This window comes from Narcine bancroftii, chromosome 11 (genome assembly GCF_036971445.1).
Source record: "Narcine bancroftii isolate sNarBan1 chromosome 11, sNarBan1.hap1, whole genome shotgun sequence".
NCBI classification, from domain to species: domain Eukaryota; kingdom Metazoa; phylum Chordata; class Chondrichthyes; order Torpediniformes; family Narcinidae; genus Narcine; species Narcine bancroftii.
The window spans coordinates 87,336,428-87,355,169 of record NC_091479.1 but is presented as its reverse complement, the minus strand read 5'-3'; the positions used below and the strand labels follow the sequence as shown (position 1 = coordinate 87,355,169).

General features: G+C 39.5%; 1 protein-coding gene across 11 annotated transcripts in view; it reads right to left on the bottom strand.

Annotated features, from left to right (window-relative positions):
- Positions 1-5,066: 5,066 nt before the first annotated feature.
- The window catches only part of LOC138746083 (suppressor of tumorigenicity 7 protein), a 152,720-nt gene continuing 139,044 nt past the window's right edge, over positions 5,067-18,742 (bottom strand). For 7 of the 11 annotated variants that reach the window (XM_069903882.1, XM_069903878.1, XM_069903885.1 and 4 more), the window contains 3 exons: positions 17,640-17,732; positions 16,301-16,440; positions 5,067-5,384 (listed from right to left, as the gene is read on the bottom strand). In XM_069903882.1, the coding sequence (XP_069759983.1) occupies positions 5,289-5,384; positions 16,301-16,440; positions 17,640-17,732 (329 nt within the window). In that variant the 3' untranslated portion in view covers positions 5,067-5,288. The remainder of the gene's footprint in view (positions 5,385-16,300; positions 16,441-17,639; positions 17,733-18,742) is intronic. The other 4 variants (XM_069903879.1, XM_069903880.1, XM_069903884.1 and 1 more) reach the window with 4 other exon arrangements.

The window sequence follows — 18,742 nt, the reverse complement described above, 5'->3', positions numbered from 1 at the left end:
TGGACCTGTCCAAATGTCTTTCAAACTTTTTAATTGTATATATCTCTACCACTTTCATTCCATTATCCCACCAACCTCTGTGTGAAAAACCTGCCTCTCCAATCTTTCCACTCTCACCTTAAACTTGTGTCCTTTAGTTTTGGACTCCACTAATCTGAGATAAAGACTGAGATGCCCTTCATAAACCTCTATAAAGTCACCCCTCAGCTTTCACTTCTGGAAAAAAAAGACATAGCTTATCCAGTCTCTCCTTATAACTGAAACTCTCCACTTCTGACACTCTGTGAATCTTTTCTACGCCCTCTTTAGCTGATTCACATCCAAGTGCAGTCTCACCAATGTCGTGTACAGCTGTAACTTGATGCCCCAACTCCTCTACTCAATTCTCTGACCAATGAAGGCAAGCATGCCATAACCTTTCTTCACTGTCTTAACTATGTTCCTGCAGCCCTAGATTTCAGTGTTCAAGAACACTCCCCATGGCCCTGACATTTGCTGTATGCCCTGCCCTAATTTTATTCTCCAAATATATTGCTTTGCACTTGACTGAGTCCAATTTCATCTGTCATTCCTTTGCAAATTTTCCCAGTTGATTTAGATTTCTTTCGCAACCTCAGATGACCTTCTTCACTGTCTATCATACCAGCAATTTAGATGTCACCTGCAAACAGATTAACCATGCCACCTTATCCAGATCATTCATATATATAATGTATGACATGAAATGGGGGTAGAGGGGGGCAGCATTGACCCCAACGGTACAGCAGTGGCTATAAGCAATATTCCCTCTAATGTTTGGCTGTCAGTGTGCACAAAAACCCTATGTTGTGCAATTTTTTTTCTTGTGACAAAAGTACATGCATACTGAATGCTTGTGCAAATGTAAACGAAATCGTTTCAAGATAATTTTGGCACAGACTAACCTTTTGTACCACATGACTATCCCTTGTGCACTGACAGCAAGATGTGTGCACGCGCACATGTGCACAGCTTAGAGGGAACAGTGACGATAAGCCTCCAAACTGAGAAAGCGATCCTCCCTGCGCCTCCTACCAACGAGTCTGATTGGCCATCCAACTTCTGGACCAGTCTATCATGCAGAATCTTGTCAAAGCCTGGCTCATTTTGATGTAGATGACATCTACCGTTCTGCCCCTCATCTTAAATGCCTCGTTAAAAAAGTCATCCAAATTCACGAGACACAAGTTCCCTTGCACAAAGTCATGCTGACAATCCCTTTATTTACCTATGCTATTGGTACCAATGTTGTCCTCTTTGTGCTGAATCTTTTGCTTTGTTTTATATTTTATAAAGCTTGTTTATTTTAGGTGGATCTCGTGACTTAAAACAGATAAATCAAGCTTTCCAGGGAGGCTATGAATGTAGCTCTCTGTCAGTTTCAGAATGTGTGAAAATAAGCGCTGATAACATGCACCATTTTCTATTCATTCTCTACTGCAAACCATACAGTTTCATGATCAAACCTTTTAATTGATTATTACTGATCAAATTATTTAATTTAGATATTATAATCACTTGTTGGTCAAGTGACTTTACTGAATTATTTTTCTGGGTGTGAATCAAATTATAAGGCTCATGAAAGAGCAGAAAGCAACACACAAAAATCGAGTGTAAACTCTGACAAAATTATTTACTGAAGTGATGGTTTTGAGTCAGTTAAACCTGTCCACTATTGGTCATTTTGTTAGGTGCTAGAAACACTTCAGTAATAACTTCTCAACATACTTTGAATGAAATTACTTTTGAGCTATTTCTGTCACATTTTCTTAAAGCCCCTATAATCAGAAAACATGGCAGTATTCATAATCTAAACCAGTTTAAATCATCTACGTACATCTGCTAAAACACCGCAAATTCCTCCACACTGTCTGGCAGCCAGCTCTGAGGCTTTTTCTTTTGGTTTGAACCATTCAGAATGGGTTTTGCCAAATATCCAAAAGAAATGAAATTATTGCAAGAAAAGTTGAGTAGAAGAGCAAAACCATCTTATTGCAATTGCATATAGAACCCTAGAGATCGCATCTGAAATATCGTTTATGGCTATCATTTCTCCGTGTCAGTCTAGGTATGCAATACAGTGAGTACAAATGATCAGTGGATTGATTCCTGCTATGAGAGGGAAAACAAACCTGGAATCTCCAATCTCCCCTCTTAATTGAACTGTTCCAACCCATGCAACGTCATTTGCACCCTTGCTAGCTCTATCATATCCTTGCTCACAATGCTCTGACTGAGGTCTAACCAAGGTTTTATAAAGTTGGAGTACAATTGCTCCACTTCTGTATTCAATGCTCCAGCCAATGGCCAGTATCTCCTGTGCTTTCCTAACCAAATAATTTTCTTGCATTGCCACCTTCAAGTAGCCATGGGCTAGTACACCAATGTCCCTCTATTTCTTAATACTCCCAAAGGCCCTTCCATTCATACTAATCTCATCAATGCTCCCAAAATGCATCACCTCCCATTTGTTCTGGAGTAACCTCCATCTATGATTTTTCAGCCTATTTCAACAACACACTAATACCTTTCTGCAGCCTCTAACTCTCCATACTTCTCTCGTCCATATACCTATCCAATTTTTCCTTAGATATTAAAATTGAGCCTGCATCTACTACTTTGGCCACAATCTCCTTCCACCACCTTCTGAATGAAGAAACTCCCCCTCATGTTTCCCCTATACTGTCCGCCTTCAATCTCAATCTATGTCCTCTTATTTGAATCTCCCCCACTCCCAATGGAAAAAGCCCCATTCACATTTAGTCTATCTGTCCCCCTCATCATTTTAAATACTTCTATCAAATCACCCCTCAATCATCTTCACTCCAGGGAATAACGTCCTAGCCTGTTTAACCTTTCCCTGCAACTTAAACCCTGGAACCCAGGCAACATTCTTGTAAATCTCTGCACTCTCTCCATTTTGTTGATATCCTTCCTATCATTTGGTGACCAAAACTGCATACAGTATTCCAAATTTGGCCCTATTCTACATGACCTCCTGTACTCAATACTTTGATTTATGAAGGCCAACACACCCAAAGCTTTCTTCACCAGCCTATCTACATGGAACTCCACTTTCAGACAATTTTGTACCAAAATTCTTAAATCACTTTGTTCTACTGCACTCCTCAATTGTCTACCATTTAATGTGTATGACCCTTGCTGAAAATATGTCTTGATGCCCATCCAATTTGCTAACTTGCCCTGGATCCTATGGAAGTTCAGTATCATTGGTCAGATATGATCTACTGTTGAAAAGCTATGCTGGCCACGTCTTATTGATCCTTATTGTTTCAAGTGGTCATCAATCTTTTCCCTCAGAATTTTTACAGTATCTTCCCTACTACTAGTTATGTTCACAGGTCTATAGTTGTCTGCTTTAAAAAGAATGAGGGATGATGGCTGCTGTCCTCCTATCATCTGGTGCTTCACTAGTGTTTAGTGAAGGTTTAAAAAATCTCAGCCAGAGTCCCAACAATCTGTTCCCTTGCCTCTTGTAAGAGCCTGAGATTTAAAAAAAAACACTTAACGGGTAAACACTAAAGATTTAAGATCTCACCTACCCTTAAATTCTTATTTCTCCTTTGAATGTTCAAGTAAATGTTCCCTTTGCCAGGTCCTTCCATAGGTGAAACAGAGGGAGTAAAAGGGGAAGAGGTATCTAAGATTACAAGCCCACCCTTATCCTTTTCTGTACTAACTTTAAAATACACGGTGCAAGAAACAATCTGCTTGAAGAACTCAGCGGGTCGAACAGCATCAATAGGAGAAAAGAATTGCTGACCTTTTGTATCAGGATCCTTCATCAAAACACGCTCCCATTAAAATATATGGAGTTATGGTCACTCTCACTTATCTCCACACAGAAACCTGACCGATAATTATGCCCCTTCTCTTATTGACCTTTCTACATACTGCATATCAAAAGGTTCTCTTAGACACGCCTCATAAATTCTATCCCCCTGATAGTTAAAATTTGGGAATTTGACCTCCCCCCAATATGTTAACAATATTTTTATTGGATTTTTCTGATATTTCCCCACGTATTTACCTCTTGCTGAGAAGCTGTAATTTTTCCTCCTAAGGCCACATGGCCTTGTTTGAGGAGTCTTCTGGGGCGTTTTCCTTCATTACTAAAATAATGCAATCTTTGGCTAACAGTGCAATACCCCTTTTACTCCCACTGTTTCACCTGTAAGCTCTATATCCTGGAATCTGGAGTTGCCAGTGACGGAAATTGTATCATACATTGTCGGTTTATGATTCATCCACCACATTTGTTCTCCTTTAAAGATCACAGTCCAAAAAGCATCTCAGCCCACAGCTCTGATAATTTACTTCGCCACTGCTTTATTGATTGTAATTTTTCCAAGTACTTCCCTCCCTTATAATTAGAATTACAGCTATTTCTGGGGTATTAGTATTCTCCATCCTGAAGATTGACACAAAATAACTGTTACCTTCATACGTCCTCTTCTTACATTATTTTAATCACCAAGACTCACACAACTCTTCCCTTTTTTTAAATATCTGTTAAAACTTTTAACATCTGTTTCCATATTAATAGCAACCCGTTTTATCTTGTGCATGTGAACACTTGTGAACTTAAGGGAAAAGTTGGTTAGTTCGAGATGTATACCCACCTTCTATTACCAACTCTGCTCATCTAGCCCCCTATCACCCCATGCATTCCTGCAGAGAGCGAGAGAGAGAGAGAGAGAGAGAGTGAGAGAGACACACAGACACTGAAGTTGGCAGGCCATAGAAGTGGCTGTTCCCCCCCCAACACGTGCGCGCGCGCACATACACACACACACACACACACACACACACACACACACACACACACACACACGTACACACATGCACGTATACACACACAGACACAAACGTACGCACACACAAGTTGGCAATTAGTAGGTCATGGTAGTTTAAGTTTAAATAAAAAAGGGTGAAATATACAATAAAATGCGACACAGATTCTGCATAAATAGAACTTAAGAAATGCCCTCTTGTTTTACACAAAAGTTAAACTTTATTTTTGTGTCATTTTTTATTTTTGTAGAATTTTGCTAATGGTAAAATAATAAAATAGAACAACAACAACTTTGTTTGGTACAACATAAAACATGTCCACATTAGAACGAACATAACATATAGAGTCTTTAACTCAGATTTTCATCCATTTTTTCATGCTGTCTTCCATTCTGCAAGATATGAGCTTGGCACAGGGGGATCATGGTAACCAGTCTATAACAAGTCTTTTCTTCTTAGATTCGTGTCAATTGATGCCACAGGCTGGAAGGTAAGATGCTTTCAACCTTTTCCATCACAAAATTTAATGGAGCAAACAGCGTACTGAGGAACTGCAGGGACAAATAATGGAAAATCCTGTTTAAGGAGGAAGGGCAGAAAACAATCAAAACAAAAAGCAAATTTGAGACGCGTGGCTTCTCGGGAACTTTTCAGCAATTAGTCTCATTCAAACAATAACAGATCACTTCAGCAAACATAAAAATTAAAGAGGTTCACGTATGCTTCACTACAGCCACACAATAATTGCACCTGTGTTTCATTCTTTAGAAACCAATTCAAGGCCTAACATTTAAAGGTGTTGTTTCCTTCATGCTGATTGTTCAGCCCTTTCACTGCTGCCACATTTTGGATGAGATGGCACAAATAAGAAGACCCTTCTTGTCTTCTGGAGAAGTTCTCACTAAAGCAATAATTTTCTTTTGATATTCTGATGCCCGTGCTCACAAACCAACTGAGATTAAAATTCAATGAATTCACCAGTTGAGAAGATATTGGGGTAAAAAGGAAGTGATAACCTGTTACTAGAATCTATTTTCCTTCATTTCAGACTGAGTGGACAACATTTCAAAGTTCAAATTTATTGCCAGAGTACATAAACCACATCACGAACAACCCTAAGATTCTTTTTACTGCTGGTCTTAGTAATTTCTATACCAGTAACTGCAAACAAACTGTGCAAATGAAGATGTGAATATAAATATATAGTAATAAATAATGAGCATATGATTATGAGGTAATGTTCAATCAGGTGACTTTAAGAGACAATATGAGGTTCCTAATTCCACATATACCGTGTTTACACGGGATTTGAATGCTAATACTGTTAACTTCAATTGTCTGGTGAGAATTTAATATGCCAAATTTGCAACCCTAAAAAAAATCTCAAGACTGTTGCAGCGTTGTCCTCAGATTGTGGTTTAAGACTGAATCCACTGGAAGAAACAACAGACAAACATGACGTACAAATAAAGTTAAAAAAAAGACAGGCCCTCTTGTAAACTATCTAGAACTACTTGTTTAAATATTTTAAAGCATCAAAGAGACTATAGCATCTCCTCCCCAGTCCACCCCACCTGCTGGTCGCCTGCATAGATCTGAGACTGCCCGTACTCCTAGATTTTACAGCAGGAATTGTCATTTACAGAAAGCATGTCCCATGCGGAAAGTAAACACAAACACACCCATGAAGCAGTGATGTGTTATTTCTTTGAGGTCGCTATGCAAAACCAAGGCTATATTTTTCTTAATGTCCCACACACATTCACAAGGCTCCTACTTGCTTCAGTTGGAAAAGTTTCATTCAAGCTGATAACTAGGAATATGTATTTAGTGCAACATTTCTAGCATCCAAAATGTTTCCTTTTCAACTTCAATGAGCAAAATTTGGCCAGTATCATCCAATTGTACATCGCCTCTCTGCTGCCGATACTAATCCCACATTCCTGTATTAATTCCCTATTTTGCTCTGCTCTGTTCGTGGAAGTACCTGTCAAGATACATCCACCACCTCCTCTGGGAGCTCATTCCAAATATAAACAACTCTTGCTGTGAAAAATTTAACTATCATTCAAATCTCCTCACTCTCATCTTAAATGTATTCCCTGAAGTTTTAGTCATTCCTACAGTGGGAATCAGACATTGATTACCTCCCCTATCTATGTGCTCAGAATTTTATATACTCTATCATGTTACCTCTCAACCCCCTTCCCTTCACAGAAAACAGATCCAACCTCTCCAATCTCTCTTGATAATTCAAACTCTCCAATCCATCTAGATCATTGTGAATCTTTCTGTACCCTCTCTCACTTCTTCCTGTCGTATTGTTACCAGAACTGCACACAGTAGTCCAGAACTGCACACAGTAGTCCAAGTGAAGCCTCACCAATGTTTTGTAGAACTCTAACAAGATTTCCCAACGGTAATACAGGTACTCATTTCCTCGGCTGATGAAGACTCATTTACCATGCACCTTCTTCGGTCCATTCCCCATTTCAGAACAGGTTTAGAAAAGCCCTCACTGTAGCCCAGTGATTAACCTAGCCACACAGACACAGAATCTCTTGACTGAACTGGGCTATCTGATTTTTAGTAGGAATGGCAATTAGAGTGATAGATTCAATTGAGTGTGTCTGGATAAAGTAGAACATAATTCTAGGATCCTATTCCAATTTTTTTCTCATGAAATATATTGATGAGGACAATACCGATGACGTGTATTTCCAAAAAATGTTTGATAAAATGCCATTTAATAACCTCAGCAACAAAACTGAAGCCAGTGAAATAAAAGAGGCAATGGATGTGAAATTGACTTGGAGTAGGAAAGCAGTGCGCTGGGGAAATAGTTCTTTTTCATGGTGGTAAAAGGTATGTATGGGGATATTTAGCAATGACTAAGACTTGAGTTATTCAGGGCACTTATTTCAAAGTTGCAGCTAACTCAAAACTTGAAGTTATGGTAAACAGTGAGAAGAACAAAGATAGACTTCAAGTAGATCTAGAGAGGCTGCCAGAAGGAACAGTCATTGGGGAGATAAAATGTCATGCACAGAGTGCCAAATTCTTTTGTGTGAAGAATTAGGAAAAGCTAAATGTACATTCCAAAGAGGATACAGGAATCCATTCAAAAGGAATGCAGGAACACAGAGCCCTTGGAAGCTGACAGGACAGGTAAAGAAAGTATTGAATTAAATGCATATAGATAAAATCAAATGGGATAAAATTTAGTGAGTTTTTTGAACCTGGTGTAATACTGGCTTGGCTTTGGAAAAGGTTAAGAAAAGGTGGCATGGTTAGTATAACACTATTACAGAACCAGCAACCTGGGTTCGAATCTGGCGCTGTCTGGAAGGAGTTTGTACATTCTCCCCATGTCTGTGTGGGTTTCCTTCCACCCTTCAAAAAAAATGTAGCGGGAGATCAATTGAGTGTAACTGGGTGGCACGAGCTTGTGGGCTGAAATGGCCCGTTACTGTGCTGTTGGTCTAAATTTAAATTTTAATATAATGGTTCCAGGGATATGTTGGAAAAAGACTGAGACTATTCTCCTGAGGAAAGAAAAGGCTGATGGTTTAACAGAGAGTTTAAAATCATTCAGGTTGTTAAAAAAGTGAATAAAGAGATATCTCCATCAGAGGAATGGGCTGAACCAGAGGTCACTGACTTATGGTGATTGGCAAAAGGACTGGGACGACAGAGAGGAATTGTCATTTACAGAAAGCATGTCCCAATGTGGAATTCACTGCTTGGAAGAGTGGTGGCAGCAGATTTAATCATTGCTATCAACAGGAGTCTGAATAGGGAATTTAAACTGCAGGGTCATCAAAATTCAAATTTATTGTCAGTGCACATACAGGATATCACATACAACCCTGACATTCTTTTCCCTGTGGGTCAGACAGAATTTTATATCTAATGGTAAATGTAAATTGTACCTAAGAAGAAAGATACGGATATAAAAGAAAAAAAATTTAAATAAACTGGTTGTGCAATTAAAAAAAAATGTTGAATAATAAATCACAAGATAAAGGAACAGAAGCAGTTCACTAGGCCCATCAAGTCTGTTCCGTGATTCTACACTAAGCTGAACTATGCTCACACCTAGTTCCAATTTCCAGCCTTTTCCCCATATCCCTTGATACCATTACTAATGAGATATTTATCCATTTCCTGTTTAAATACTCCCAGTTAAAGTGATTGAGTCTGTTGTTTAGGATGCTAATGCTGGAGGGGTAACAAATGTTTCTTAACCTGGTGGCATGAGTCTTTTCTGATGGCAGCAGTGAGAGCAGAGCATGTCCTAGGTGCTGTGGATCCTTGATGATTGCTGCTGTTCTCCGATGGCAGTGTTCCATGTAAATGTGGGGCACGTTTTGTCTGTGATGTACTGGGCTCTGTCCACTACCTATTGCAGATCTTTCTGCTCAGGTACTGGTGTCCACATATCAAGGCAGATGTAACTGGTCAGCACACTTTCCACTACACACCTGTAGACTTTCCCTTGGTTTCCAATGTCATACCAAACATCCGCAAACTCCTGAGGACATAGAGGTGCTGATGTATTTTTTTCATGATGCCATTAGTGTGTTCAGTCCAGAAAGGTTCTCTGAGAAATTTGCTCCCTCTCTCCATCTCTGATACTCAAATGAATAGTGGTTTTTCCCTTCCTAAAATCTACAATTAGCTCCTTACATTTGGTAACATTGAATGAGAAGTTATTGTAGGTACATCAGGTTTCAGATTTATTGTCAGAGTACACATGTGATATTACATTCAACCCTGAGATTACTTTTCCTGTGGGTGAGGCAGATTACCACTTATTGGTTGGTAGTGCAAAAAAACTGTACTCAACATACACATGTCAACAAATAAAGAAATGTAAATGCATTGACTGTGCAATATAGAGTGAAGAAAAAAAGTGCCAAATGATTGCCTGATTGAGTTTGTCGTTGAGCAGCTGTTCCTGAACCTGGTGGTGTGAGTCTTGTGGCACCAATTCCTCTATCCTGATCGTAGAAGCGAGAACAGAGTGTATGCTGGGTGGTGCAGATCCTTGATGTTTGCTGCTGCTCTCTGACGGCAGCGTTCCAAGCAGATGTTATCAACGGTGGGGAGGGTTTTACCTGTGATGTCTTGGGCTGTGTCCAGTACATTTTTCTGAGCTTTTCACTCAGGGGTATTCATGTCCCCGTACTAGACCATTATACAGCCGGTCAGCACACTTTTCACTGCACATCAGAAGAAATTTGTCAGGGTTTCCGATGTCATAACCAAACATCCACAAATGTCTGAGGCAAGTTGAGGAATAAAACTGACAGGATTGTTCAGAGAGGTCTAGTGGAGGCTTGGTAATTTAACTGGTCTTGTTCCAGCCTGCAATAAATCAAATCCTATAAAATACTTGACGGAGCCAGCAGTCCACTGTATCTACTCAAGTAGAAAAGCTGCTACCCACCCCAATCTCACTGAGGAATTTCGCTGTACCTCCACCTACTGAAATAAACATCCAAGTACTAAGTTCTAAAGAATATCACAAAAAGAGGAATGGAGACAGGAAGGCAAATTCAGACTCCAGACAGATTAAGGGATGGCCATCAGTGGGGGAGTTACTAAAGCAGGAGATTACCCCTCCATAAATCTTCGTCCGCGAAGCCAAGCCAAAGAAAAAAAAGAAAGAAAGAAAAGAAGAGATGTAATGGGATGGCTAGATTGGGGGATGCAGATATCATGGCAGGATTGTAGTTCTGAAGGTTACAGTGATAGATTGGGAGGACAGAAGAGGGACTCAAAAGCAATATCATTTGTAGCTGGGAGCTAGTGCTAATAAGTAAAATCAAGAATAGAACCATATCTATTCCATTCCAAAATATTTTTCAGCCTTGACCCATCGACATGAACCTGAATCAAAGCCCTCTATGCCTCTTGCAGGCAAATACTGATCCAAATTTCTCTTAAGTGTCAGATCCTGATCTGACTTAAAGAAGGATGCACTGACTTTGTCTGGGCCAAGCTGCAAAGTTGGTGATGAAGTCTGTCCATGCATTTTAATCACCCACAATCCAACCTCTACAGATGCCAGGATAATTAAAACTCCCTCCTGCACAGCACTGCCGGGCATTAAAAAATGGTGTGAAACACGAGTCTGCAGATGTGAGACCTGCTGAGTTTCTCCAGCACATCTGTGTTTTTATTAAAAAAATAAGCTACTAGGAATTAACCAGATATCTGCACATCACTGAAGCATGACACCATAACATTGTGAGCCACCATTATTTGGTTGGCATCTTCTTGTAACTATTTCATCTCCCTCACCTAGTGAGTTAAAAGCCTTGCAAAAGACATCATGTTCAGACCTCTGGATACCATGATGTGTACCTAGGTGAATATGTCAGATATTACAGTATATACCACATGACTTTGGACAGACAGTGTATGTATCTATACTGAGATTCTAAACAATATTCTGCTCAGGAGTCACAGCCCGCACAATGAACTAAATACAGCCATGTCACAAAGGTGAAATCCTTTGATCTAACGCTCCTTGATCTTTCAAAATGCTCATTACATTTGTGTAGTATTTTATAAGGACACCCTCATGTGAAAAGAAATTAAAACAAAAATGAGAAAAACAGCACTTATGTGATCCTGGGCTGGTAAAAATCTATGGGTTTTATGGCATTCTGCAAATCACCTCTGCACATAAGGTGACCACGCAAGTGTTCTCCATCAAAGATGATCAGAAACATAATGGCTACATCAAAAAGGACTTGAGTGACACAATTTTCAATTGTTTGCTGATTCCATTTCCTAATGCCATTGACTACAGAGGTGCTGCACTTATGACTGCATCTATTAAGTGAAATGCAAAAAACTGTATTTAAAATAAATGTTACGAAGTGATTATAATAATTACATTTGAGAAAAAAGGTTGATGTGTTGTAACAATTTATGTCATAGTTATTCCATGATTTAAACAGATAATTTTATTGCTTTGAATAATGCACAAATGCACGACACCTTCTGAACACCAGTAGCAAGGAGTCAACAGTTATCTTTCAATACTTGTCATTATAAACTGCTACTTCAGTCACAGTGCTGCCAAGTTAGATCTTAACTGTCTAACTCAAAAGAGTTATTTGTACCAAGGTAAAGATCAAAGAATTGTGATTTTGATGTGTCTACAGTGGTCACAAGGGTCCTTTAGACACCCACACACAAACATCATCACTTTGGAGTCACGAGAACTTCTATCATTAGACTTATTGAGTCACACAATGGACACACACCGCTCAGGACACAAAAGTCAAAAACTATGCACCCAGGGCTCAGGTGGTTTAATATGTTAAGGTCAAAGGCTTTCATGTTGTGACCTGGGTTCAAATTTTGAAAAAAACTTTGACATCAGAGCACAGCTGTTACCTGAAGTTGGAGACTGTGCAGATTAAATTTGTCAACTCAAGGCTCTCTGATTCTCATGATAGGTACATTTTGTTAAAATTAAGAGACCCAAAAACTCCAGAAGCCCTCTGGACTACCTGGAACATTTTTAAAAATGTTTTTTCTTTGGAGGGGAACCAGCCTTTGACACGTCCCTCCATTTAGTAACACGCAAGTTGACATCACGATGATCGATCCCCAAGCGTTGAAAACTCTTCTTCGTGAGCTTACACAATGTCAAAAAGAGGCAATGATTTGTTTCCCCATTTACAGAACAATTCTGATTATCTGAAATCAGATTATCTAAAATCCTCATTTATTCAAAATTTTTTTGGACCCTAAAGTCTCTTCACCTCCAAAAAAATTTAGATAAATGAGGATATCTGAAAAAGATCAGAAATCCTCAGTTATCTGAAATTTTTTCGGAGCTGAACTGACCTCATAGGTTGAAAAAAAATTAACCCGTCATGAAATTAGGACGATTGTCCTCGTTTCAGGTAGTTCCCTCCCCTTTCTCTTTCATTCCTTCTTTACCTTCCCCTAGTCACTTTTCTCTCAAACTGCGCGCCACTGTCTCCCAGCTGCAAGCGGTCCGAAGTATCACTCATCCTGGCCTCATCAAGGAGAGTGGGCTCCCAGGCAGGAGCGGGACCTTGGTGGGGTGGGGGGGGGGGGGGGGGGGCTGGCGGTGGCAGATGGAAGGGGGAGTGTGCGCAGGTGAAAATTGGGCCTGTGTTGGGCTCTGACATCAAGAACCAAAATGTGAAGCCAGAACGAGCCCACCGGGAGACAGGAGACCACCGACTCGCCTGTGAATGCTCCACCAGCCTGGGAAGCCACCCTGGGGATCAGCGGCAAGCAGTGGGGAGGTGTTGGGGATTGACGGCTATGGTTGGGAGGTCTCGACGATTTTCAGAAGTGTTGGGGATGTCTCGGTGATCGGCAGTGGCCAGCAGTTTTTGGTGAGAATTAAACATTATTTTAATGCTTAAAAAAGCCTTCCCTTGTTGTTTGTTGTTGTTTAAACATTGATATGTGATTCGCTGTTGCTACTGGGCTGTTTTAAAAAAATGACCAGTTATCTGAAAAATTCAGTCATCTTAAATAGGTCTGGTTCTGACCATTTTGGATAATCGGAGTTGTACTGTACTTGGCCAAATGTGAATGTCTGACAGTCATTCTCCCCATGTTGCCTGAACCCATGCCCTCAACTAATTGAACTAAAGTGCTAGTAGTCTCAAGCCTGTGCTGTTTCTTTTCTTGACATCACTTAAAAGAGTGTGCCCTTCTGCATTGCTGAGACGTCAAAATGGTATGACAGATTTCAAGATTTTTCACTTAATGCTCAAAAAGGAGACTCATTTTTAAAAATGCTCTGCAAATATTAAGACTTTTTCAGCTTAAAGTAGGCACATATTTTTCTTAATGTAACATGTAAGAATGTGCCAAGATCTTTAATATGTATTATGCAGAGAATTATGACTTCTTATTCCACATTATGGTGAGAAATGTCTTAAATGGATTGAGACATTAATCTGGATTAATCTGTGTACTTATAATGGTAATATTGCTAAAATGCTCTCTGCAAACATATTAAAGAATGCCATCTCCACAAAATATTTTTTTAATATTTGGATAGAAGGACTGAAGCTTGGTTCCACTATTTTTATCCTCTACTGCTGGAAGAACTGAGCTCATTTGGTAATCCCAGATTCAAGCATAACTGCATTCACGATAAAAAAGGTATAAAATTCTCACCTTACTCCACACCAAATACTCCCACACCTAACATAATAATAAAACTACGTTACTCATGTAGGAAAGGAAAACGAGAAACCTTTCTACAGCATGCGGGGTCAAGTCTCAGCAATTGTCTGTGTTCTGCTGAGTCAGGTCAAAATATTTAACTCCAATCCACAGACTTGTGGGCACAATCAGTGTAGTAATGAGTGAGTCTCGGAATTGAACGAGCCATCAATGAATGGGGTGAAATACTCCGCTGGTTACAATCCAAAAGTTACAACATAAAAAAGGCAGTCACTTCCATTTTAGATTGCACCTTAAATGCTGTAAAATGTTGCAAGGATGGTGACACAACAGCATTGTTAAAAAATAACTGATACTGATACCTGTAAAAGTGTAGGCAAAAGGGTAATACTTATGGCATATTTTAAATGAGAGGAGGGAGGTAGAATTATTTAAGAACAGATTCACTGTGATCTTTACAGATGGATAGCTAACGCACAACTGCTAACAAGGGGAAATTAAAATGTAGAATGCACAGGGGCCCTGAGTGGAAAGAGACCAAGATCTCGGATCTGGAGGAACACTTGGGAAGAGGGAGTAGAGAGGGCATGGTGGGAGGAAGGACAAGGAAAGAGTAGTAAATAAGGATGGAAGTTCTAATGCCAGCAGGAGTAGGCCATCTGGCCCTTCAAGCCTGCTCCATCATCCAATGGGATCATGGCTGATCAGATGATAGGTTCATCTTTCCCATATCCCCATACTATGTAAAAATCGATCCAACCTTGTCTTAAATATATTTAGAGGTAGCCTCCAATGCTTCAATGGACAGCAAATTCCTCAGATTTCCCACCCTCTGGGAAAAGCAGTTCCTCCACATCTCCATCCTAAATCTACTTCATTGAATTTTGAGGTTCTGTCCTCTGGGTGTAGTCTCCCCCACCAATAGAAACAACTTATCTACCTCAATCTTATCTATGCCTTTCATAATTATATGTTTCACTGTTCTAAATTCCAGCGACCACAGTCACAGATGACTCAATCTCTGCTCATAAGCTAACCCCCTCGTTTCTGGAATCAACTAGTGAACCTCCTCCACACCACCTCCACACCCTTCCTCAAGGAATCAGAACTGCCCACAATACTCCAGATGTGACCTCACCAGTACCTTTACATTCACAGCATAACCTCCCCGCTCCTAAATTCAATCCCTCATGTGGGCACCAATACCTCTGAGTGGAAAGATCAGGTAGTGGACACAGCCCAGTACATCATGGGCAAAACTCTCCCCACCATCGAGAACATCTATATGGAATGCTGCTGTCGAAGAGGATCATCAAGGATTCACACCGCTCGCCGCATGCTCTGTTCTTGCTGCTACTATCAAGAAAGTGGTATAGGAGCCAAAGGTCTCGATCCAGCAGGTTCAGGAACAGTTGCTACCACTCCACCATCAGACTCCTAAACAATAGACTCAATCAGACTCATTTAAAGACTCTTAATTTGCTCATTATTTATTATTGAATATTTATTTTTATGATTTTGCTCAGTTTGTTTACATTTCTTCATTTTATATACATTTTTATTCTTGAGTACAGATAACCGATAATTTGAAATTCTGCCTGGCCCACAGGAAAAAGAATCTCAGGGTTGTATGTGATGTCATGTATGTACTCTGACAATAAATTTGAACTTGACTTTGAGGAGAATAGGAATCTTATTGCTGCAAGTTGGCAGGAATGATTTATCCCTCAAGTGATCCATAAAACAGAGATCCCTACTCCTTAACTGCTATTTGAAGCATCTTGATGTACATAGCTTGCTTTACCTGACAGTGATTACACTAAGAAAATTTTATTGGCTACAATTTGCAATGTTTTTCATTTCCAAAAACAAATAAAATCTAAATAAGATTTTCTTTCACAAGTGATTAAATAGTCGACCAATTTGGGAATTATAATTTTTCCAACGTAATCACAGAGGAACAGAAGCATTGACTTAATCGCTGGAATCGTGAGGATTTAATGCAGAGAATGTTGAAGTGGATCCTCTAGGCCGACCATAATCGGAATAAATAGTGGAAGGACTCAAGGGGCTAAACAGGCTAATCTTGATCTTCAGAATAAGGCAATAACACTGCTGCAAAGGAATGGTTCTCAAAAGCATGATCAATGTACCACAGTACGAAGAGCATTGCTGACAGCATTTGAAAAAAAAGCACGCTTTATGTGGTAGAATTGATAAGAGTGCCAGAAAATATAGCATCAATTAGATCGGAAGCAGTACTTACAGCTTTTGCAAAGACTCCCATGAGTTCTGGAAACTGATGTGTGAGGAGGGCCAACATGGCGGTGAAGGAGCACAGGCCTGCTGTAAACAGGATGAAGAATGGCAGCTCCTTCTTGGGGTACACTGAAACTTCATGAAATGCTGGATATGAACAGACAGTATCAGATAGAGAGAGAGAGAGAGAGAGAGAGAGAGAGAGAAGTAGATGAAGTGAAATAAAGTGAAGAGATCCACAAGCAAATAAACATGGAAATAAGTGTTCTGAAGAAAAAGATGTGACATTATACAGGAAACGACAGGACCGAAAGCCGACACATACACATACAACTCCCCTACATATTTTTGAATATGAAATAGGTTTCTGTTTTAAATTAGTCTTTCTTATATTCAAATATAGATAACACAGAAAGCACAAAACTTTGAATTAAACACGATTTAAAAAGGATAGAAAAGTGAATAAATATTTAGGCATGCAAAAAGGTTTAAAAAGTTGCAAAGCAATGAAGTACAATTTTAGTGTGAGGAAGAATAGGTTTTAATTTCCCCCTTTTATGTAAAGAAAACTCTCAAGTATACCTCCATGATGGCTTATCATATGTTCATGAATTGAATAGCTTCACAAAGATATGAATTTGCTTTTAAGGAGAAAGAACAAGGAGGATGTTGGTGGTGGCGGCAACAGGTTGTATTCTGTGGAAACTTTATCTTGAAGAGTATACCAAGAAACTTCAATTGATGTATCAAAAAGGGATGGAACTCTAAGATGGAAGAGATCAAAAAGGCAATGTTGATTTGGTCATTGGCTTTAAAGGAGGCCAGATTAAGTGACAAATTTCAAAGAAAGCTAAATTGTGTTGTCAGCGATGAAATGAGGGGGTTCAAAATTCACTAAGGGTTAGAAACAGAGTATTGGAATATTCAACAGTGATATCATGGAAGAAGCACAGAGCTGGAAAAGATTGCAAGACCGTTCAGAGCAAGAGCATAATTAAGTTAGTTATTTTGAGTTCAATGCTTTAAGACACAGGAAAGATTATTTTAGGCCATAAGATCTTTGTGGTCCCTTCAAAAGAACCATCCAGCCTCTCCTACGTTGCTGCTATTTTCCCGTTTCAATTAACTAGTTGATAGATAGGAAATAGAAAATCGTAAAACTTTACGTGCGGTAGAATGCACGCAAGCAGTTAATTAGGAAAAACAGGGCTATATTCTCTTGAATTTTGATGGGACAGACTTGTTGACATAAATTCTATACAGATATACTGAACAACCACCACCACCACCGCCATCTCAAAGAAATTGCCGGGTAAGCAGTAACATGGATTACTTCATTAACTTACATGGTAGCAGTTCTCTGTCAGCAGTTTCTGTGCAGATTGGATATGGATAAAAAAGATGACCTTTTTCCAAGGGATAGGGGATCATTCGAAATGCTGAAAGATTATCATTGTAAAAATAAATTAAATTACATTGCATTTTGAAATATTTTGTAGTATTTTATGTAAAACCCCCTTCCATTGCAAGTACATTATTAATTCACTTACTGAGGTCAAGGATTTAAGGTGAGAAGGACAAGAATTAAAAGGAACCCAGTACAACTTTTTCACGCAATGTGGAGGCACATTTTAAAGCAAAGAAGGCATTTATACAGATACACAGAGAGGAAAGGTTTAGAGGAATATGGGCTGAAAATGGGACTAACTTGGATAGAGAACTTGGACGACATAGACAAGTTGGGTCACAGGGCCTGTTTCCAGGCTGTAAAGCTCTAAGTCATTGACTATATTCTTTGGCTTGGCTTCGCGGACGAAGATTTATGGAGGGGGTAAATGTCCACGTCAGCTGCAGGCTTGTTTGTGGCTGACAAGTCCGACGCGGGACAGGCAGACACGGTTGCAGCGGTTGCAGGGGAAAATTAATTACAATCTAAATGCTGAAAATCTGAAATAGTAACAGAAAACATTATGAACTTTCAGCAGGCCAGGCAGTATTTTATCAATAGAAAAACAGAGCCAGGACCAAGTCTGAGGACCTTTGTTTGATGAAAGCTTAGGATGAGGGTTGGGTCTTCAAAGCCTTTGGGAGAGACGGGGAGGATGTGAGTAAAAATCTTCATTAAACAAAGCCAGGAGGAAGCAGAGTTGATAGAAATAGAAGTTGATGGGGAGAATAACCTGCAGAGCTACACTTGAGTGTCAGAGATAGCACAGACTTCATCGGCCAAATTGCTTTTTATCTGTGTCGCAACATCTCTGTTCCACGATTCTAAACCTGGTATGGGTATCAGAGATAGTTTTTAAAGAAGTGCAAACACAAATGGTTCTCCCCATTATTTCAGCAGGAAATTTATGGCGAAATGTTTTCAAAATAAGCAAGAGACATTCGTCCCTACACAAACAACCTACTGACTTGAGACACCAGGTAAAATGCAAGTTTGATTCTA